Source organism: Strix uralensis, chromosome 8 (genome assembly GCF_047716275.1).
Source record: "Strix uralensis isolate ZFMK-TIS-50842 chromosome 8, bStrUra1, whole genome shotgun sequence".
NCBI classification, from domain to species: domain Eukaryota; kingdom Metazoa; phylum Chordata; class Aves; order Strigiformes; family Strigidae; genus Strix; species Strix uralensis.
Genome location: NC_133979.1, coordinates 25,741,313 through 25,765,898, shown reverse-complemented (window position 1 = coordinate 25,765,898; position 24,586 = coordinate 25,741,313). Strand labels below are relative to the sequence as shown.

General features: G+C 37.7%; 1 protein-coding gene across 3 annotated transcripts in view; it reads right to left on the bottom strand.

The window, feature by feature from the left end:
- Positions 1 to 2,500: 2,500 nt before the first annotated feature.
- DENND1B (DENN domain containing 1B) overlaps positions 2,501 to 24,586 on the bottom strand; it is a 170,507-nt gene continuing 148,421 nt past the window's right edge. For all 3 annotated transcript variants that reach the window (XM_074876747.1, XM_074876748.1, XM_074876749.1), the window contains 3 exons: positions 12,674 to 12,753; positions 11,282 to 11,498; positions 2,501 to 10,059 (listed from right to left, as the gene is read on the bottom strand). In XM_074876747.1, coding sequence (XP_074732848.1) covers positions 9,514 to 10,059; positions 11,282 to 11,498; positions 12,674 to 12,753 — 843 coding nt within the window. In that variant the 3' untranslated portion in view covers positions 2,501 to 9,513. The remainder of the gene's footprint in view (positions 10,060 to 11,281; positions 11,499 to 12,673; positions 12,754 to 24,586) is intronic.

Sequence of the window (24,586 nt, the reverse complement as noted above, 5' to 3'; positions counted from 1 at the left end):
TATCATACTTACTCACTCCTCCTGCAAAAATTAAAGGCTTCTACGTTTTTATAATGTCCTCCACTGGCTCATAATCTGGACCTATGACAAGAAGTTCATTGTCACAGCTATCTTTTTAATAGCTGAATAAATGCGGGCACGTCTACTGTCGAAATGAAGAAATGACTGCAAGGTGTGCTATGCTTAATCCAGCAGTGAAGATCCCTGCACTACCAGTCTTCACAGTTTGTATGACTCTGCTGGCTACAGTAAGCTAGTACAAGTCTAAGAGCAAGCGTTAAAAGCACACCCTCAGTGTTCTGTATGAACATGATTTGTAATCTTTTCATCAGTTGTGGATTGAATATATCAATATCGAAACCAGTCTCCATGGTTTGTCTGCATAAGATATCAAAATGCTTTTAATTTAGAAGAGTGAATCGCAGATCATATTATACTGCATAGTCATTTAATGTCAAATCCTAACTGAATTATAGTTATACACTTGCATAAAATGACTCAGCAAAACAACTACATTAAAAAGCTAAGCCCTATCTGATAACATATTTATGATGCGTTACTGTGGTACATTGTATTGGGTTTCTGTGGCAGGTTTCGGTAGCTGGGGGGGCTACAGGGGTGGCTTCTGTGAGAAGCTGCTAGAAGCTTCCCCCATGTCCAACAGAGCCAATGCCAACCGGCTCCAAGAGGGACCCACCAGTGGCCAAGGCTGAGCCTGTCAGCGATGGTGGTAGCACCTCTGGGAAAATAGATTTAAGAAGGGGGGAAAAAACCACCTCCGCAAGAGCAACTGCAGCCGAAGAGAGGAGTGAGAACATGGGAGAGAAAGGACTCTGCAGACACCAAGGACAGTGAAGAAGGAGGAGGAGGAGGTGCTCCAGGTGCCAGAGCAGAAATTCCCCTGCAGCCCGTGGTGCAGACCCTGGTGAGGCAGCTGTGCCCTGCACCCATGGAGGTAATGGCAGAGCAGATCTCCACCTGCAGCCTGTGGAGGAGCCCACGCCAGAGCAGGTGGATGCCTGAAGGAGGCTGTGACCCCATGGGAAGCCCACACTGGAGCAGTCTGTTCCTGGAGGACTGCACCCTGTAGGAGGGACCCACGCTGGAGCAGCTGGTGAAGAACTACAGCCGGTGGGAAAGACCCATGTTGGAGAAGCTCGTGGAGGATTGTCTTCTGTGGGAGGGACCCCATGCTGGGGCAGGAGAAGAGTGTGAGGAGTCCTGCCCCTGAGCAGGAAGGAGCAGCAGAGTGAGGTGATGAACTGACCACAACCCTCATTCCCTGTCCCCCTGCGCTGCTGGTGGGAAGGAGGTAGAGAAACTGGGAGCAAAGTTGAGCCTGGGAAGAAGGGAGGGATGGGGGGAAGGCATTTTAAAATTTAGTTTTATTTGTTATCACCCTACTCTGATGTGATTGGCAATAAATTAAACTAAATTCCCTAAGCCAAGTCTGTTTTGCCCATGATAGTAATTGGTGGTTGACCTCTCCCTGTCCTTATCCTGACTCATGAGCCTTACATTATATTTTCTCTCCCCTGTCCAGCTGAGGAGGGGAGCGATACAGCAGCTTTGGTGGGCACCTGGCATCCAGACAAAGTCAACCCACCACATGTGTTGTGTCGCCTAAGTTATGAATAAACCTATCTTCGTCTTCATTCCTGATCACCACTGAAGCCAAGAGGTGCTTTCTGCATCAGCCTCTCCCCACCAGCAGTGAGAAGGTGGGAAGGAAGGCACGCCACCAGACGTGCCCATGCCCAACAGAGCCACGCAGCCCAGCAGTGCCACTGGGCACCAGAGGGGCTGGAGTCCAGGCGTGAGAGGAGCCAGGAAGAGTGGGTGGTGTCAAGACCAGGACTGCATGCTGGGGGCTGAAAGGTAAGGTCCCAGCAGCTCTCAGCAGCACACAGTCTGACCCTTCAGTCAGATCCAATTACAGCTACAGGAGGAAGCTAGGCATCCCTCTTCCCTCATGAGCAGTATCCTCAAAACCTCTCTGATACTTACAATACTTGGCTTAACAGTACAAAATACTTGCTGATATCATAATTATTATTTTTTTTTTAATATACAGTGTTAAAGGTTCAAACCATAGCACCCACCAGTTATTACTACTGTACCTTCTACATGCAGTTTCCCCTTAATATCTCAATTTCTTAATCTATAAAATGAGGTAATATGGGTTTTGGTAAGAACTTGAAGATCTACAGATCTGTTAAACATGTTTAACAAATAGGCATGATTACCTAAGATTTTTAAAAGAAGCAAAATATCACTGGAATTACAAAGGACATCAGCATTTAACTTTTGTACTCTATAAACAGTAATTAATAAGAAAACACATTCAGCTTTCTCTATATTTGAGATACTGAAATGATCGTTCAGTGGAGAAAAACTTCCAGTACAATACAGTATCATTGTGTTATTTTAACCTTTTTGCCTGATAAGCATGAAAATGCTATTCAGATCAACCCATCAAACAAGAACCTGCACCACCCAAGGAATTTTGATATTGTTGAATTTTATTTTATAGTACAGTGTTGGGCACTTTATGGTAATGTGGAGTTCACAAAAAACTTCCACTGACGCCACAAACTTGGAAGGAAAAAGAAAAAAACAAAATACACCACACATCACAGCTCATCTACTACATCTACACAGTGCACTATTGACAGTAGTCTAAGGTCTGATTACAGTTCTTGAGATGACTTTGAACAGTAGTCCAGAGGGTGCAAAAGCATGGAGTGAATTCTTAGATTTGGTTCTAGTTTTATTAAAGGTCAGTAACTAACTAAGTTTTTAAAACTGTTAGGACAATGCTGGTTGTTTTTAAAATCTCCGAAATATTAAAATGATCAATAAAACCTCAAAACATCCTGTACTTCATGCCCTTCTTATAAGTATCAAAGGCTCACAACAAGGACATTATCAGGAACGGTCTTCAAAGGTCACTAAAAAAACATTCTGAAAAAAAAAATCAGAAGCATTGGGATACATAATGTTGCTTTGTTCCGTGTTGAGGCATTTCTCATCGTATCTGACACAGATCTAAAAATAACAAATACCAATTGTCAGTTGGCTAAACATGTAAGCATTTTAAATTTTTCTTCCTCCTCAAAAATCGTAAGGTAACAGACATGACGTGCTTGTGCATAAGCTGCACCAAGACTAGCTGTTCCACAGTGCTTTATTGCCTCATTCAAGTATATTAATTTAAAGCAGTTCTCAAGAGAAAACCAAAGGTTAAAACAAAATGTACATCAATATACAAAGAAATTAATTTACAAAAAATTAAAAGGATACTGGCAACATTAGTAGATATTTTAAGTAATGACTTATGATAATTAGGGATATCACAAACTAAATTCTTAACACATGTGGTCATCACCATGAACTCTCATCTCATTGGTGGTACTGAAAAGCAATGCTTAACTCCTTATCTTTTTATCAATGATAAACAAATGAGTAAATGATAAAATAAACATCATAAATTCTAATATTTAACCTTACTTCAATTTAACTGGGTTATAGTTTTAAGAATTACCTAGAACTACTGGTATGAGAACACTGGCTTAGGCCTTATTATTTCCATAGAATGTGACATCCATAATCATTCCCAGTCATTGGAAATATACATTTGCCTCATTAGAATATATTCTTCATGTTTTTATCATACAACCATATTTCAAAGCTACATGTAATTTTACACATTTTTGAAAAATACCATTTCAAGAATCTGCTTGAAAAGCAGATGTGCACTACTAAATTATTGTGAAACAAGGAGAAATATTGCACAAAATTCACTGAAGATTTGAAAGTCAACACATTTCCCCCCACAACCAAGTAGCTCCCTTATTTTTAACAGAAACAGAATGTTAATTCACACAGAAACATAACAAACTTGAACTCAACTTATTTTTCAAATGCTAATACTGTTACTGGACTCTAAATACAAATGTCGTTAGTATTGACCTAAGTAATAGTACAAATTAATTTGAGTACCCTTTACAACAGTAAACCTTGGAGTAACTTCCAACTGTGTTATCTGCTTTATAGTCCAACCCAGCAGAAAATGGCAATGGCCCTGTCAACTGCACGGATGGTGGATGGCCCTCTAGACTAAGGTGGCTGTGGACTCATCAGGCAACTCTATTTAGAAGAAGTTTAGCAGCTTCCAGGAAAGGCCTGTCAAGTACTTTCAATTGGCCACTGACTAAAACTGTAAAACAGACATTACAAAGTAAATCAAGGAAGGTTTTGCACAAAAAACCCATACCATCCCTTTTCCATTCCTTTATTTTCAACCACCCTCAAGATCATGAATTCTAGACCAGCTGTGGTCCATGCTCTTGGGGCGAAGATGAGGACATGCTCTATTCAGCCCAGATTCTGCTAACAGGTAAACAATGCTTGGCAGAGACATACACATCTAATAGCAGCAAAGAAGTCAATGAAGACAAATCAAATCACCATTCATACTGGTTTTGCTGGTGCATTTATTTCTACATTCATTCTCCAAAGATTTACCACAATACTATGGGAACAGACAGCTTTCACCATCCTGAGCTTTGCAATAGGAAGCTGCTTGCCTCATTGTATTAGCCACATTTGTTTAGCCTGAAATTTCAGGCTGTTGGGAACATGCTGGCTGAAGTCTCACAGCAGCTAGACTAGAGCCAAGAGAGAAGATGCTAACTCCCTTGGAAATAAAGACCACCCTTGACCTCTCCCTGCGGAGTCCGGGAGGTCAGTGGTTACGGGGCTCCTTTCTGCAGGACAGAGTACTACAGTCAGTATTACACAGGGGGTGCATTTGCAAAAGGGCCTCATGCTGGCACTTTGATTATTGCATGAAATGTTTCTTCAATTAATTACATGCATAGAGAAAAGAGTTTAGATGCTTCTAGCAATTCCATTGGACAGCTGCACCAATGAAAGATTGTTCTGTAGGACTGAATAGATTGACTGTAGGTGGAGAAATTGAAGCTGTTTTAAAAGCCTGGCTTAACTGTTCTTTTGCCTTGACTTTACGTCATTTACAAGAACACAAGGTTGTAAAATAGCTCATTCTACAACCTGAAAAGACATCTAAAACAGATTTTTGAGATCTAAAACACTCCTCTAATAGATTGGGTGGGATTTTCAAAAGCACCCAGCATGTGTCTAAAACTCTGGCTGAAGTCTGTGTTACAATGCCTGAGAGGGGACTTCGGCCAGCACAGAGAGTTTCTGATGACCCCACCCAAACAGCAGCAGTATTACTGAAATGCTAAATGACAATGAAGGGTTCAGTCAACAAGTTCTATGACAACTTCTACAACTACATTTTTCCTTCAGAACAAGTCTATTTTTTTTTGAGCTACATGATGCCCAAATATGTGGGATGGAAGAGCAAACCACTGCCTACTCTACACAGACTTCCCTCTGCATGCATAGAGGGTAGGTAGGGATCACCTTTGCGTCCACAGTACTGTCCTTCCCTGAATATCTTGCACTGTTTTTCACATGTTGCATCTCTATACACATGGATGGGAAGGCTTTGACTGGGACAACATATTATCCATTCTGCAAATCCCACAGGGGATTAATTCCATAGGCAATATTACTTTTGCCTACATAGCTGGGTTGGAATCACTACAACTGAGATAGCACATTAAACAATATCCTGAAATCTGGATTTCCTCATAGTTATTATCCCTCATGAGGACTCCTGGGCTCCTGCTTCACCACACCCCACTGGAACAACCCAGGAATCTCTTTCTCTTTCTGCTGCCCTTACTGTTTTCCTCCCAAACCAGATGAGTGATACAGCTCATTTCAAACAGACATCTATGCAAAACAAACTTGAAGATATTAAATTCAAGTCCTAGTTTGACTTTCTACATTAGAAATTTGTTCCTATGTGTAACTGATCACAAAGCTTAATCAAATAGCCTGGTACCTCCCTTAAACAGGAGAAATGGGAAGATTTTTGAGATCCTGATGAAAAGAGATGCCTCTGAAGATGACCACAGGAGCTCTGACTGAGCAGAATTCAGTCCTCAGCAGTAGCTGGTGATGAATATTGATGATTTTCAGAGACATTAGAGGGACTTCCACAAATAAAAAGCATACAAGTATAAAACTTGTAAAAAGCACTGGACCTGGACAATTTATCTTAATATAGAACCCAATGTGGTAATAAAAATACTGTATACATAGCCAATAAACAGTTTTATATTATCACAAGGACAGAGAAAAACAGTGTTGAACTGGAAATAGCAGTTTGGACTCTTATCTATTTGGTAACTGGTAATTCTGTTTAAATAAGGCACAAATATTAGCCTTTTTAAAAGATCACTGATAGTAAGCGGAAAAGATTCTGTAATATTACAGTTAAAACTGTACCTACAGTTAAATTCAACATAGATATAAGACTGACTTACTTTTGAACCCATACAAGGTTCAAAACCAAAAAAGACATACTATTTAATGACTGTAAACACTCTATGGGCTCTATAAATAATAAGGAAACAATGTGGCATAAACACAGTAACTAACATTTTGACTGAAATAAAAATAATTCTAATTTTACCTTCCATCTTTTAGTTCATCAGTTTACCTCTTTTCAGCCTGCATTTTCACTCAGTGAAACAGTGAATTATTACTACAGTGCCTCAATTTTGAAAGATTCCACTATCAAACTCTCAATTTTATGATCCTTATAACAACTATAAGAGTATCAGCAGCCTCACATGGCTTCCATATTTTTTCCACAAAGGTGAGAATGGGACAGTCTATGTGATAATAGGAGTTCAGTGCCCAACTCTCATGTAAAGCCAGTAAGATTTATTTCATCATAGAGGCATTTTTGAAAACCATTTTCTGGCAGCATTCCTGGACTTATGTGTTTGATGGTTTTGAAAGTAATAATGGCCATAATTTCTGAATTTTCTATTTTTCTCCTTAGGACATTAATACTGTTTATTATCTTTACTAAATGAAGAAAACAAAACATCATCTTAGATGGAACAATGGACAGAAACAGCATGTCAAATGCAGAGGAAAAGAAAAGGTGAATCTTGAAATTCTTGTCGACACAAGGCATGCCAAGGGCAGGAATGAGGACAAGTGAGAAGCACTACAAGCACAAAAACCTTTGTGTTGCCTGTTTTCTTACAGACACACTTGGCAGCACTACGTTTGGGTAATGTTTAATACCAGCAAAGGAGAAAAAAGCCCTCTACGGAGTTATTAATACCATCTCTAATCAAGTATCAATGAGGTTGGTCTGCAGCTTTCTCATCTAAACAGCACCTGAGCCACCTGGTGTGACCCACCTGGAAAGTTTAGAGTGAAGATTTTAAATAATTTTTATGATACTTTTTAGTTTTAATAGTGCAAAATGTTTTGCCAAATAACATTTTTATGTTACAAAAAAAAATCCACAACATAGCATGCTGATACACAAGAGGAAACCAAAGGATAGATAAATACTTTGAAGTACAGACCTCTGGACATACAACCTTTAACTCTGGAATACTGAGATTCTCCAGCAATGCAGACTGAGATGCCCTCAGATGTGTCTGTAAGATTTGCACTTTTACACCTTTTACCTTCATTGTACTAATTAAAAAAATTAATTCTGGAGGCTCATCCTCAACGACAAGTACTGGCCCAGCCCTTCTCGTTCTGGAACAAGCTGAAACTTTTGCATTAACAAAGCCAAGGTCTCATTCTACTGGTAAAGCATCTCTTTGGTAAAGCATCAAACATTGCCTCTGTAATGATATGGATACATTCCCTTAGGTCAGCTGCCTGGTAATAAAGCAACCAGAAAAAAACCTTTCCATTTGTGTTAGCTAAAAGGAAAATTAATTCATAAATCTCAGTGTGGCAACTGATATTAAACTTTGCTACAAACTACTACTAAGATATTAAAGCACAATCTGATCCAAATACTGACCTCATAAACATGCTCACTCAGGCCTATACTGAGATTAAGACTAACGTTCATGCCAAAGAGGGAAAGAAATAAAAAAGGTTTCTGACGTGAGTTTAGAAGACCAGGAAAGGATTCTTCTCAGACATGTTCATTTTATACTCGTGTGTTACTTCTGCCAACTGCATCACAAATATCCTTCAAAACCGACAATTCCAATCTGCTGAAACTTACTTCATGCCTGTCCTGAGCTATTGTGGAGGACAATGTATGTATTGTAAGGTGGAAAGGTGGAAAAAGAAATGGACAGGAAAATAAAAAAAATAAAAAAAAAAAAAAAAAAGGAAAGAGCTGCTACATTTAGCAGCAGAATTTTCAGACTTTAAATATCCAAATATTTCTCTGGAAAGCTGCCAGGAGGAGGACAAATGCTTGTTCTAAAGAGAATATACATCAAGTCCATTTATTCTCCTTCATTGAATTTAGAAAGAGATTTTTGGTTGTTCAACTTGGCTAAAATGAGAGTTGGATACATGCAGTCTCAAGCTGAATCTGTAATTTTAGTTTTCTAGTGTTACAAGTAATTTTCAGTCATGACTCTTTAATAATTTAACTAAATAGGACTTCTAAGTAACAGTAATTCAATCTACCTTCAAAAAGGTAGCTACTAAAAATGGAAAGACAATAGTTCAGAAGAGGCACAAATTAGTTTTCAAACACTATGGAACTGCAGAAAATAAAAAAATAATAGAAATCTATCAATTCCACTTACACTTTCCTTTCTGAAAATTTTTAGGTGAAATAGTCTACCTAGGGAAACTGGGTAATATATCTTTAAAGTGTCTTAGTTGTAAACAGAAGTTAATAAATGTCACATTATAATTCAGCACTTCATGTACTTTACAGAAGAGAGAAAAGTATGCGCTACCTTTTTGAAGTCTGGAAGACAGGGCCACAGTTTTAGTTTGGAGTAAGTTCCAAGATATATTAAAAAGAAATTCCTTAGTCTAAAAAAAGTTTCCTTTTCGCCCACCTTTGCTGAAGCAAATTCTTGCCATGGAAAATCATTATTGCTGTTTTGTGGATTTGCATTCATCTTCTAAGATAGTTAAACCTCTTCTCAAAAGATTAAGGCAATTATTATTCATTACAAATATTAACATTTGTACATTTCAGACAAATCAGATTGCTTGGTTCATTTCATGCTAAATGGGATTAATATAGTACCTTCAAAACCTGGTTATCTGTTAGGTGATACCTTTCCTGCTGCTCAGAGGAAGCAAATGCTAGGAAGCACCATACACCTGCTGTATTTTTAACAGAGACTAACTAGTACCTGATTTAAGAGTGCATTCATATTTTTAGTTCCATTTTGTGGACCTAACTACAGCCAACAAATGAACTGGGTAAACATAGAAGCAGATGTCCCAATGGCAGAAAATGCATACTCAACTGAAGAGAATTATTTTTATAATCGAAGATCTCATTCCTTTTTCATCTTTTGGTTATCATGTTATATAGAGTTATATGGAGTCCTGAGTAGCCTCCCTTTAACTTCTGATGGGAGTCAAGTTTCTCTTCTCATAGTTTTCTTACGTTTTATTTCCACTGCTACTGCTGGATAAGCTATCCTTTGAAATATTTAAACCATAGTGAAAAGCAGAACTCAGTTTACATAATGACACCACTTCTTCGAGAAGTCCACCCTCCTCCGGAGTTTCATTTCCTTCCTTCCCATCTTTCTCCCAAGGGACCAGAATGGATGGATGTTGAGCAAGACTAGCTGGGAGCTGATCTCCTGAGGTATTGCTTAGTGTTTCATTCCGTTTTGCATACTTACAGGAAGAATAACCTGCTCTGAAACTTTCTAGAGAAGCAAACTGGGCACTTGATTGTACTGGAGATGGGGATGTCATACTAGTGGTGTCCATCTGGTCAGTAATAAAGTCACTACTTTCTTCTTCCAGCCTTGAGAGAGATTCTCTATGGCCACCAGAAGAAACTTGCTTCCTAGGCGATGGAGGGAGCTGCTTCCCATGGAGGACACTGTCATCCTGACCAAGGTTCCACTCTGCTTGATCATTAGCACTGCTGCAGAGCAGGGTAAGATTGCTCTCACTAGGTGCATTCGACTTGTTCTGGAAGAAAAAACATGTGTTTATAGCTAATGTCACAGGAAATGTCTCGACACTCGCACTTTTGAAACAAAAATAATGTAATGGATTTTCTGTGCTCCTAAATCATGGATCACCTTTGGGATTCAATGTTACAAAACAACAGTCCGAGAAACAATGTAAGGTCAAGTGTTTTCACACTTGCTCACCAGAACGCTCTGTCTCTTATCCTAAGGATCACCTTCTGCACAGTAAAGGATTTCCGTCTCCCCTATCCATTCAGTCTTTGCACAAGCAGTTTTGACAGTGAACAAAGAGCACACTTTGCTGGTTTGTACCCATAATACGAGAAGGAGCTGGACTAAAAGTAAAACCAGATGCCATTTCCTCTTTGCTTCAGTAATTAATTATACCAACTTTCAATATTAAATTTTTTTGCCAAACAAACAAAAATGGGCATTTTATTAACGTGACCCCTGTGTGACACTCATAATATAAAATTTTACAAGCTTTTTAAACATTTGCATCAGAATTAGCTGTTCCAGTAACGAACCTTCTGCTATCAGATCTTTCAGCAAAAGTAAATGTTGGACAGCTGATATGAGCTGGAATTCAAAAACACTAAACAATTTTTTGGCTAACACCACAGCAGTGACTTGCTAGGGGTTTCAAAGTAGTAGGCAAGCAGTTTGTTTACACTACAGGTCCTGTGCAACTCTACCTAAAAAAGGATCAAGGAAGCCCTCTTAGAAAGCTCTGGAGTATGACTCTAGCAATGCTTCACATGCAATTACCACATGGATCCCATGACTTAATCAACATGGAGACATCACCATATCACTATGACTAGTTTATGGATGCAAGGTGAAAATGGAAATAAAATGCTTTCTAAATTGCATTAAAAAAGACTAAAATCAGCCTTGGCCATACCAGATTGAACAGTTAAATATAATATTAAACTATTTGATCAAGTAAATTATTACACTATTCACAGCTCTATATGTGGCTGGTGTTATAAGGGAAAAATACTGTTCCAAGATGAATTGGTAAAGTGGACAAAGCTTCTCTCAGCTGGTGAAAAACCATCATTCAGTGGCCAGCATGGGTGTACTGTTATATAGCCCTAGGAAGGCACACTCTAAGAACTATGCTGCAGTGTCTGAGCTGCATGTTGCTGATTCCACAAGTGCGGGATTCCACTATAAAGGGATTGGAGTTGTTTTTCAAATGAAAGCAGAAGACTAACCGCAGTCTTGTAATCAATGTCATCCATTGACCTGAAGAAATCCAGGCTTTTTGCTCCTGAGAGCTTTCCTTGATCTGAACTGTGTGTGCTCAGTGTGTCCAAGATCTCCCCAAGCAAGTCCATTTCTCCTTGATGCTGAGGAGTTATTCCAGTTTCACCAGAATCATCGCTATCATAAAAGCAAGCAGAAGCTTCTTCACTGTCTTCTGATGATAACCTGAAAAGAAAAAAATTTTCATCAGCTAGGAACATAAAAGCCGTTTCATTACAGCCACTTCTGAAAGTAAGTAGGAGAATGCATTCCAAGACTTCTGAAAGCGAACATAAACCAGGAATTTTTTTCTACTCAAGAATTTTCCTAAACATACATGTATGATATCTATGGAGATGCAGTTACTGTTAGCTGGTTGTGCTCTCTCCTGGCTCTTCCTCAACCACTATAACTGTTGTTTTAAGTCACCTTTAATATGACTTCCCAAATCTTCCCTCCAAATTTTACAGTTATTCCAAAATTGGTTCCTCTTTTCCCTTGTCTACACCTTATATTTAGGTCAGTTTTGCTATACCTCTCCAGCTGACTAGTCACATACTTTGTTCTAGTGGCAAGACTCTCATACTGCAACTGTTCTGTCATATGACCAGACTTACTGGAGTACTGCCTATCTGCAAGGAAAACTGATGCTTTTGTCTTATTTTCTCTTTCAGCCATTGCAATACCCTTACCTCTGACCCCCATAGTACTGCAGTCCTTCCCTATCTCTGTCTATCCAGAATACTGCTACAAAGGGTATTTCCACGGCTCACTGTTTTGATGATATCCTTTGAACACTTCAGTAGCTCCCCTCTTCCCTACTGCATCATGACTTAAACTGCTTGACTTTGCTTTCAAGGTCCTTCATGGTTTATATCCATACGTTCATTATCAAAAATAATTTCCTGATTTCAATCAGAAAATGCCTCAATGCAACTTAAGCCTCAATTTATGATTTTCCTTTAATTCACACATAGGAAGACCTTGATCTAATACTCACAAGGCAATATTTCTCTTTCAGACCCTTCAGAAAACTTTCCATTGTCATGACTACAAGACTTAAAGAATAGATTAGCTGAGGTCACTGCCCACCATGTTGATGAATATTATTCCACTGCTTCTTTGTGTATGTAGTCTTATCTTTATATATTGAGTCTGTGAAGACTGAGAATTATGTCAAGCTCTTCTAAGCACTATAAATAATGAAAAGATATAATACCCTGTCCCTCTTGACATCATCTAGCTCAAGAATCAAGCTAACAGCCTGAACAGGAGAAAAAATGCGTCACTTGAACTCAACTTTGCTGAATAACACTAGTTACCCTTTCTCCCATGCACACACATCCAAACAGGCTTCTTACTTGCTTGTTCTCTCCATTTCGTCATCATCATCTTCATCCAAAGCAAAATCTTGGTTACTGAGACGCTGGTTGAAACGAGTCTAGAGGACAGAAGATTAACATTTAAATTTGTACTTATTTTTTCTATTTCAGCATTACTTATTTGGAGACTAGCTGCCACTTTACTCATTAAGACCTTCCAGAGCACTTGATGAGGAAAACCACATATAGATCAAGTCTTCTAAAGGTTGTTATAAGAGGATGTGAAGTCCTCAAGTGTCACCAATTAAAGAGCAAGAGAACATTTTTCTTCATGGCCTATGAAGGGCCTTATTATCTATGCAAAGCCTGGAGTGCCTTGTTATTTATGCAAAGCCTTGATTAGCAGAAGACTGGCTATTGGAGCAAAAGCATCACTCAAGTCTACTACCTACCCTTTCTTGCAAGTAAATCACAAAAAGCACTTGGGTTTACTACTTTCTGACGGAAATATTTGCCAAGTTTTGGTTGATGTGATCTACTGCACATGAAGTAAAATGGATTTTTGAAGTAGCAAATACAAAAGAAGTCAGGAGTCTCTTTGCATAGCTATATATATGTTAGGGTGTTAAACAAAATTAGAGGAAGTAGTATGCCAGCTCGAAAACTGTGCACTAAGAATGCCTTTGTGCAGGATAATTTACTGTAAATTACAGTTAACTCAAAGTTAGCGTACACTCAGAGCATCCCATGGGGAGCTGGTGTGCTGTAAATTAACACAATAACCATGCTGAGTACTCACTAACCTGTTATATCACATTATTATTTAGCAAACAGAACCAGGCTAAAGATTTCTATGGTACTTGAAAAAAGTCTCCATCTTGACCAGAACATTTAAGTCAGGAATTTTAGTTGCTTGTGCTTCACAAATGACTTTCTTAAGGTCTGTCAATCTCTTATACTTGTTTTGTATCAAAAACCTACAAAGATTAACTATGCAGGCAATCCACTGAAGAGACTCTGAACCTTGGAAAACTGGCCATAATTTAAAGACATATGGGTAGAATTTGTGCAAAGGGAAACCAGTGTTAGATAACTTCAAAGAATATCACACGCAAGCAGAAAGAAGTGCTACTGCCCAAATCTCATCATGCAGTTCACCGAATGCCTAAACCTACAATAAGCCCCTGATGGGGAAGAAATATGGCCTTAATTTGAGACTACAAGGACCTTGGAAAGCTTGTACTGTGAGATTTCAGTACATCACCTATTACAGGTGTTGTCAGTGTTCTACATGTACCAGGACACTCTCTGTAACTTTTCACCTCCTATTATCATCAGGAACGTCTCAATGTTCACTCTTTACAGACCAACATATTTGTTCTTGTTCAACAAGAGAGATTTTAATTAAAGCAGCCAGCTTTGGTAACACTTTCCATAGTTCTTGTCCACAAAGAGGAAACATGGTTCTTAATGTGTTAAACCAAGTAACAGTTGATAGAAAATGAGAGAATTATCAGAGTATTAAAAACTATGAAAGAACCCAAACTAAGCTTCATACTGAGCAAAAGTTATAGAAAGGAATGCAGAGAAATAAGCCATTGATATTTCTCTTTCCAGTTTTGTGAGTTCTTTGTGTCATTCCCATCAGTGTTGTAATCAATCATATCCCTGCTTGCAACTAAAGGGAGGTTAACCACTCTGTCTTAATTGATATCATTAATTGGCTATCTCACTGATTACTGCCACAACTACAGTCACTGTTTTCAGTTTAACAGTTGCTGCTTTAAGTATTTATATTCACTGGGACAATTAAAATACTTTGTTTCTATAACAGTGGTAATTCACTACTTTCCCAAGAAAATTCTGACATAACATTCATTGTCATTAAAGCTCTAATCCTGGAACTGTCTCTTGGAGGGCAAAACCCTGTCTCTGTCTCACTTTCTTGGAATTTGCATCAGAATTAAATGCTACTGTCACATTTACTTCTACTAATGTAAAGTGAAGATTTTTCAGGAAAGAAGGTTCTTTAAAAATGTTGAGAAATTTCAGAAAACAAAACCAAAACCGACACTTGTTCAGCTGTAGATGGATTAACTCTGTCAATGGAATAAAATCCACAAAATAACACTCACTGACTTGTCGAAATAATAAATAATGTTTCAAAGAGCATAGATGGCAAGTTTAAAAAAAAAAAAAAGGTTAAAATTAATTAGAATCAGCAAACACCACAGGCATAGCAGTGACCCCTCATAGGATCTACAAACAGTAGTTTATTATCATTAAGTGCGTTAGTGAAAGCAAGAATAACATCATATAAAGAAATATAACACAGCATATATTGCTAAACCTAAAAAACCCAAAACAAACCAAAAACTTTTAGTTCATGATGGTCAGACTCTCCCTTTGAAAAAATATTTCTGTTACCAATTTAAACGTTTAGGGGTACAAAATTATACAGGAAGACTTTCAAGAACTAAACCAAATAAATCGGGATTTACATACAAAGAAAAAAGCAAAAGGGGAAGGAAAGGAAAATATCTGGCTGTAAATAACAACATTCTCCAGAGTTTACAGCTCTGTGAGCTAGCCACAGAGACAACAAGCAACACATGTTTTTGAATAGGTGACTTTCCTCTAGGAGCTGTAATAAAAATGACTGCAAGGGAGAGGTATGTCCAGACTACTTTGCAAAGAAAGAAAAAGAAAGAAAGAAACTCTTAATAAATTCCAAAAGGAGAACCATAAATCTTTTTCAATGCTCCACTAAGCAAAGTGACAGAGTACGTGCACCTGCAAAAGCTGTCAAAGTCATTTAAGAAGTCCTTCCATTACTGACGTACCCTGCTGTTTGCAGTTATTTAAGCTTTTAATTTCTGTCTTTTCTGCATTTTGAAGTGTGTAACCTTTTTTATACCTTTTTATGAAAAAAGGACAGACTTCTGTTTCCTTCCTGATCAGCATTCTAATAACAACCAGACCATTTAAATTTATTACCGCAAGAAATGATATGGTAACACTCTTTTCTTGCTGCACGAGAACTTTATAAAGTCTTAATAGACTGCTGTCATGTTTCTTTCTATAAAATAAAGCAACAAACTTCTTTAAAGTACTCAATTGTTTTGCTTCTTCCAATTAGTTCTGCTTACATAATATATCAATTATTTAATGTATCTACTTTATATCAGAACATGAACAGTATTCAACTTTTGTTATTTCAAATTTTTCTCATCTTCAGGCACGCTGTACCACAAGAACCCATCTCTCATCTTGCTTAGAATATAAGATTTCAACATACTTAAACACAACAAGCTCATGCTCTCCACAACCCACAGTTGAACCATCAAGCCTGCGTGTAAAGTATGGCAAAGGAACAACTGCAGCTGGTGTGAGGTTATATATCCTTTTTGTATAAACTGTATACATCCTCTTTGGTTTCTGCCCCACTTTAAAATCTCATTCTACAAGTGGCCTGCTACCTATAGAGTTGCGGTAAATGCTGATCACTGTAACCAGAAAAAGAATGTGCTGACAGTATAAATACAGGTAGAACCAAAGTGACAATAGGTCCTTAAACTGTTCTCTTCTGCTTGCTGGTAGCCTCACAGAATGTACTTATTTAGCATAAAAATGTAGACAAAATACATGAATGCTAAAGGATTTAAATGCAAGATGATTACATTCTTGATTGGGCATGAAAGTCAATCTTTGAAATGTCACCTTTTTATTTAACGCTAGACCTTTCAGAAGCACAGCTTTCTGGAATGAGCGCTCATTGATTGATACTAAGGCAGGAAGTTTAACAAGGCTGCTGCTATTAATTCTCCTCAAAGTGAGAAACAAATAATCTTTTGATAAATGGCAGCACACATATAATTTCACGTTTACTGACTACTCAATACATCAACATGTATAAATTTTCAAGAAAAGAAAATTATCTACTATGGTTTAAATCTATGAAGCATTGTTTCCTTTTTCTTAAAAAGTTAAAGATTATTCATTCAGTACAAAAAAGCAAAATAAATACGAGTCCACTGTTATTTATTTTACCTATCATCCTCTACAACCCTATCACTGACATAATTATGGCTTCACCTCCAGTAGGGAAGCAAAAGATCTCTCAATCAACCTAGTTAAGCACAACCCATTGTCTTCCTTTCCAGTTAAAGACCATGACCTAAAGCAATGGATAATGAAATCACAGGAAAGTACTTCACATTACACTCCACAGGAGCCTAGACTGATGTGGGAAGAGGGAAGGAAGAGAGAGAAAAAAAAAAAAGAAGTACAGTTTCTAAACTTTCTCTTCTTCAATGCCCTTCTTTTTCTGGGACATGGTACAACCAACCACAAGCTTGAAGTAGTGCTAGGGATACCAATTAGCTACATGGACACCAGACCAGGATAGGTGCAAGCCATAATTCGGGATTAATTTATAGAAACAATGCCTTCAAAAAACTAGTTGTGTGCTTTTCTCACAGAATGTAACACAAAGTAATGATGCCTCACAAAAAAAATGCTCTGATATCAGAAGAGTTGTCCTGGATATAAATTAAATAGGTATTATCTAAGATGCCATATTTATTTTTTTAGAATTATTACTGTAACACAAGACTCATGGATTAAAAACTACTAATGTTAAGTAAAAGAACCTTTCATCCTTCCTAGGATAGAAACCTTCTTTGCTTTAACAGATTCAGACACATAGAAGATGCATTTGAAAGAACAGGAAGTGTCTGGAAGCATCCACAGGTGTATGCAATGAGACAAAAGTGTCATCAATTCCGAGACCCTGTTAATTAAAATGATAGGGAAACAGAGATACAAGAAAGAAGTAGATTCCCAGTGACAGAAAGTAATCCTTTTCTGTGACAATAAAAAGCCCGCAAGAGCAGGAAATCCCCCAAAATTTGTATAGAGACACAGACAACCAGAAATGTGTGGATAAGAGTACAGGCACAGCACTTTGAAATTACAGGTAAGCTGTAATGCAATACATATCTCCACTGACTTCTGTAAAGTTAAAGGAAACATTAATATCCGTGCTGATGTAGGATTTATTGTACGTAAGGATGATAAATTTGTTGAGATACTTAGTCACAGATAGCACATTATAATTATTTATGTTCTGAATTACTGTGGTGAAAAATTAACAAACTCTAAGCTTCCTACCTTTTATGTACACTATAGTCCTGGACACAGATAATATTTGAGAATTTTGTAACATTGCTTTTGATTTTTTTAACGCTTAATCATGCTTCTGCAATATTTTACAGAAATAGTTATTTTCTTCTCCAAAATAACAAACTTCCATTTTCTCTGAAGAATCGCAGACCATTATTCCCCTCAGGAGGCCTGCACCATCTCCTGGCCCTCTGAATCAGACCGAGGCCCCACGCTGCCCACAGTCAGGTGTCACCTCCAAACAGCCAGATCTTGCTCATTCTTCTCAATGGCACAGAGGCTATTCTTAGCAAAACTGGCCATTTTCAGCTGACACACTGTGGCACCATGCCACACATCATTCTAGCTGCAAAGACTGCACCATCCGAAGGCAGCCTGGCTTCACTTTAATTGGCAACAAGCAAAAGTGTTAGCCTTTTAAAATAGGACATGGAGATTTTCAGTGCCATTTGCAACAACTAAAGCGAGCAGCTCTTTTATAAACAAGTATTCTTTATGGATTTTTTTTGTGGATGATTTTAAAAGACACATTCACCAGGCAGAATTTCTGGTTACAAAACCTAGGAAAAATATTACTTATTTTCCCTTTTTGATGGTTATTAATGCCCTAAGTTTACTCAATGATTAGAGGGAAGAAAATGACAGAATGGAGGGTTGAGGGGGTCACAGTGGAGAGAGGAGCAAGAAGATAAGGGGCAACGCATGTCAGAAAAGAAAAGCTCATCAGTGTCCACATGCACAAAGGCATGTGAATGTCCACATGAAGAAAGGCAGAAAAGGAAACTTGGTTTTGAGGTAACAGGAAAGTCAAGAGACCCAGAAGTAACTTGGGTACACAGCATGTGTCTTCAGTAAATCAGAACAGTTGTAAACCCAGTTTATCTGCCTGGAACATGCTACCTATTTGATACAATTCCTAAACAGCGAAAAGAGAGATTACTGGCTAAATTGATCTTTTAGTTAAAATGTGCGTCTCCTTACATCAACAGAGCTATTGCATGGTAAAATCACTGCTGCAAGTGCTGTTTACAGATCACATGTGACTTTTTCAAAGGAAAACTTAGCAAAAACACTGAAGTTAAAATATACGATGTGGATGTGATCCTAAATACAAACATCATATACCTCCAGACTTCAAGATTTAATGGAAAAATACCAAATATCACAGCACTTTAGACAGATAAAACCTGAGCAGCACTGAACTCTGTCCATCAGACCTATGGACAGTGGAAGAATCTATTTGAGGGAAGCTCTGTATGAAGCTTGAAAACAGACAGACTAATCACATTTCCAAGGAAAAAAAGGTTGTGCCTTAGAAACAGAATTATTGACTCCAAGCACATTTCTGTCTAAGGCTCCCAACCAGAAGAATTAACATGGAGGAGTCCCTCCTCCTGTTTGACACCACTAGGAGTCTTCTGCTCACAAAGAAGGTCTTTCTCTACAAGGTGCTGGGAAACAAGGATGGCACTCGGATGCTGTTTACTAATTTCAGATATTTTAGGGCCTAAATTAGACAATTAACAGCAGGAGAGAGGCATCATCAGGATGGAATCTAGATTCTAGGTGGGTTGAGTTGCCTTTTGGTCATGCCCCCTCTCTCCACTTACTGTGGAAAGAGCCTTGGGTAGCACTGCTGCTAACTTCAGCATTTCAGTAGCATCTAAATTTAGATGGGTTGAATTTGGGCTTTCACATTCAGAGATGCTGAGATCCCTGCAGAAAAGGCTTTTCCTGTTTCTTCTACTCCCTCCTTTATTCTTTAATTGAACCTCCTTATTCATTGTTTTCACTCTTAGGTATAGAATTAGCAAGAGAAAGAAAAGGTTAGGGAACATAACAGTACTAGAGCTGAAATTTTAGACATAAGGTTGTTCTCTCCAAACTTTCAGGCCAGAAGGCAAAAGCAACACGGAAGCTGGGACGTAGGTCCCAACCATTGGCTTATGGTTCTTCTGGCTCCCTGCTTAGGCTAGATGAGCCAAAACGCGACCTGTGGAAGATAGAAGATACACAGAAAATGAAAGCAGAAGATACCACTGTTACATTAAGATGTCAATAAATTCTCCTGATGAAAAAATTAATCTGGTTATTTCAATTAATTATTAAGGACAGAAAGGTTCATCCTGTTTTGAAGGTACTTTGTGAAATAGCAGTTTTCTTTCAGATCCTTCAGAAAAATGACACCTTGGTAGACATATGAGTATGGTTAGTTTGTTTGTAGAAGAAAGACCTTCAGAAAGGCTGCCTTTCTATTTGTTAGAAAACTAAAATAGGTGACAATAATAGCCAGAAAAAGTATCTACAAACTTTTTGCTTGTTTAAATGTCTGTCTCAGTAGGATAAATCAGGGGTAGATGTGCTGATGACTTCACTGAAAAACCAAGCATTCCACTAAATCCCCACAGGGTAACAGAAAATTCCAGAGTGACTTCCTGACCATTACGCTATCTTTCCATTCTTTTTGTTTTTAAATTGGAATCATGGTAATTAGAAGAGATTTCTCAAGTGATGCATACTGCAAAACTCAAAGAAGAAGAGGCAGCCACAAAGTTTACACTGGTTTATGGGGGCAGAATGAACGGCAGAACTCTGCCACAGAGACTTGTAACGGTCCTTCACTTCAAACCATGGTGAGAAGACATCACAGCAGAGAACAGGAAAGAATTCACACTATTAAAAACCCTGAAATAAATTTTAAAAAAGCTTTAGAAACTTATACTGCTTTTTTTCTTTAAATGTGTTCACTGACTAAACGAAAATCAGTCACTGTCACTGTATAGAGGCTGTATCTACTATCTTCTGGGGGGGCAGGTGGGGGTGAGGTTTGAGAAATCTTGTAATTATACCTCTACTTGGTAGTGTATATTCCTGAAAATAAAATTATGCATGATACATGAAAGCATCTAAATGTTTAAATTACACAAAATACAGATAATCTTTCCACTGAAAAAGAAAAAAATTACTGCTTGATTTGTAATCTGTTTTCTGTTGTAAAAAGCAAGGTTTATACAAGGCAAAGGATACATGTGAGCCTGTAATACTTTGGAAAGGTATCAGAGCCACGAGAGGGCACTCTCGTAATCTACAATTTGAATTCTTGCTGCCTAGCTTTTTCATTTTTAATTAAAAGGAAATCTGACTGTTTTGCAGAATGAAGAGATCTTACTTGACACACCAAGACAAAAGATTCTTCTCCAAATTAAAGGAAGCTAATGATATCTAAAATATTTTCAAATTACACATTAGCTAAAGAAGTAGAATTTACTAATCAACAAAAGCTTAATTCAAAACTATATTTTACAGAAACAAAACATGATTTACATTAAAAACTAGCCCGTACTGTTTATGACATCTGTCAATTTGTAACATTTTATTAAATGGGCGTAGGAAGGTACCTCCAGCTATATAAACAGTATTACCTCTGGATGCTAAGCATAGATGTGATCTCAAGCACATTTTATGAATCCAAAACCACGTAAATGCCCTTAATCAGAGCTTTTATGTTTCTGAAATTATTGTGGGGTTGTCTGCAGGATTATTTTTCTCTTTTTTTCTTAACGGGGTTCAGTCACCTTATACAGAACATGTATATTCAGCACCGCATTATCACAAGCATTGCCTCTCCTCTTTTATGTCTCTGGAAAAAAAAAAAGTCTTCAGAATAGCTCACTCTCACCACCTTTTTCAGGTTAGGAGGGTAATCAGTTACTGGAAGCCCTTTGTAGCTAATGATTATGTCGTTTATATTAGTGGCCATTGTAGGGGTATTGATAAATGGGGCACTCCTGAAGATAAGGTTATTCTGAACACATCTTCCCGCCTGACACTTGCTATCTTTGTTGAACAGAAGCCAAGTATACCTACTGCAAACTGAATTATATATTGTCTAGTTAGTAGGATATACTTCAACAAAAGTGTAAAAGCTACATCTGCGATACACTTTTAAAAAATAATAAAAAATGGTAATTCTCTTCTGTTCAAGAATACTAAGAAAAAAGTTTAGTCTAACTTAGCGTTTATTATCTTACGCAGAAGTGTTTTTAAAACCTTCTTAGACACTGTATTTAGATCCTGCAAAGTCATGGGAAGTAGTTCACTTGGTTTCTTCATAAACAAACATTTAAAGTAGTGCTGACACACAGTGATTGCTGGTAAATCCACACTTAGAATCCAAATGCCCGTTTCCATTATGGCTGCAAGGTAGTAGATGCCTAAAGGTACAGGTATTACATACATTTCCTCAGAGACAAGGAGCATTGCTAACTTATTAATTATAAAGTGAACTGGTAGTTCTTATTTGGTATTCTGCAAACCTTTAAGAATGTTTTATTAGCCACTAAATACACTAGGACTATTGACATCCTGAAATGTTTGATTTTTAATAAGCTACCCTATCAACTGATATAACAGTAAAATTAGAAAGATCATATTCATGAAATCCAACAGATCTTCCTGGCATTCTATCTTGGCTCATAATAAACACACTCCCTTTTCAGTTATATATTAATCTGAAACAATTTTATAGAGCTCTTACTGCATTTAGGCCCCTGTCTACCCAGAAATCTGCATTACCTGGGAGTACATAATGAAAGAGAATTAAAATAGATTATGCAAAAACTGAATGCACAGCAGTCTAATACATGCACTGCCATACCCTCCTCATCAATAGTTAATGGAACTCAGCAACATTGTTGTCAAGATACCGCAGAGTTGAAGCAATCTCAGGCTTGCATTAATTTTTATTTCAAATTTTTAGCTGGTAATTTCTTGTATCTTCTATGTACCTAACTAATGTAGGAGATAAAGCATACCAGAGACATATTATTAGATCTAGGCATGAAACAGTTAACAGCAGTGCACATGCCAAGGTTTTAATAAGGCTTAACAATAAAAAGCTTCAATCCTCCACTTTCACTAGATTTTGTTGTTGTGGTTTTCCCTTGCTTAGGGCAATCCATCTGTTAATGTTGACTTGCAATATAGTTAAGCTCGCACACATATAAAAAGCCTAGAAGAGCTAACCTAAGCAAGAGTAAGCTCAAATGAATATTACAGAGATAGAACAATTCATCTTAGGCAAAGATTAATTGTGTGTGCGCGCACGCGCGTGCACACAGGCACGTATGAGTGCACTCCCGTTATTCTTTTTTTAGGAAAGACTTTCACAACACAAATTACAAAGGGGCAAGCTGATCACTACAGTCTGCCATAACACATTTAATTATTTATCCTCTGATTAGGTTTTGACAGCTATTTTACATGCTATAATTTATTTTGATTTACTGTTAATTTTTTAAAAGTCTATTGCTGATCTGGCAAAAAAAAACCCCAGTAAAACCACTATGACAGCAGTGATAAAGCTTAGTAAATATTCATTGTTAAAAACAGCTCTGCACTGTGACCAGTGCTGGTATTCTCCCTGGGCCAAACTGGCCTTGTTTTCAATAAAACCAGAGAAGTATCCTTTCCCTTGAGCCCTGTTAGGCTGAGGCTGCAGTTGGAACTGTCATCTTCACACAAAAGCAAAGGGGTTGGGTTTTACAAACGCAAAGCCTAATTGGGAGATCTTCATGGCTGTACCCTTGACATTTATTAAAGCCTCATCAACAAAACAGGAAATAACCGTACTAATTAGCAGACCCACATACAAACTACTATTTGCTGGGGTAAAAGCAGATTCACTTCCTATTGTAAAGGAAATGTCCTCCCAGACCCCAAAATCCTGTTATGAACCAATTATTAAAATGATCAATTACAGTGAAGGAAACTTTCATATCATACATAATGTTGCAAAGAAAATATGTTTTACAGCATCTCAGGTAATTATTAATTAGTATTTATGTTTAACTGTTTCCAAGAGACAGAGAATGAAAAGCTCAACGCATGCATCTAACATGACATAAAATGTAACACCAAATTCTTTACATTTACAAGTTTCTAAATGTTTCAGTATGGAAGAGATAGTAATAAAATGCAGAGGTACCTCTCGTTTGAAAGTAAGATGACCATTAAAAGAAATCTCTTTCTTTTGTTTGTTGTTTGTTTAGGTTTTGGGGGGATATTCGAATACACTGACATTGCAACTTAATACCTGGTCCTTACATTAACTATACATCAAAGTGCATAAACTGCACTTTAGCACGATCCTTATACTGCTATAGACACTCATGGGCACCGTTTTAGAAATCTGGGTGGAGAGGTTCATTTGCAGGGTAAAGAGTTTCAGAAAAAAGGATTAAACCTGACAACAATAGCAATCTGTGAAATTCACTTTTTTTTAAATGGCAGATTCAGTACTAGATCAAACACAGTCTCTCTCATACACATGCACTTGTGAATACAAATATATATTTTTATTTGGATGTAAAGTTTAAAATAAGCACTTATGAATAAAGAACTTGCATTTATGTTATCTGATTCAAATACCAAGAACAAAAATTAAAACAGCAGTAACAACAGCAGACTATTATTTTTTTAGAAATATTTTGGTTTGTTTGCTTTTGGGGAGGAGGAAAAAGTGGGAATAGTGTGAGTGAGAGGTGAAAGGAACTGTGCGAGAGCAGAGTTCCTGGGGAGCAATCACCATTTGCTCCTTCCTGCCCATTGGGCTCATGTGACATTTGGGACGAGAGCTGGGGAGAAGACATGGGACCTTCAGATTGCAGCAGGGCAAAACTGTGGTGGTATTAGTTATAAGCTTTGCTAGCAAACAAACCCTATATATGTACATGTATGTGCTGTGTGTATACACATAAACACACGTGT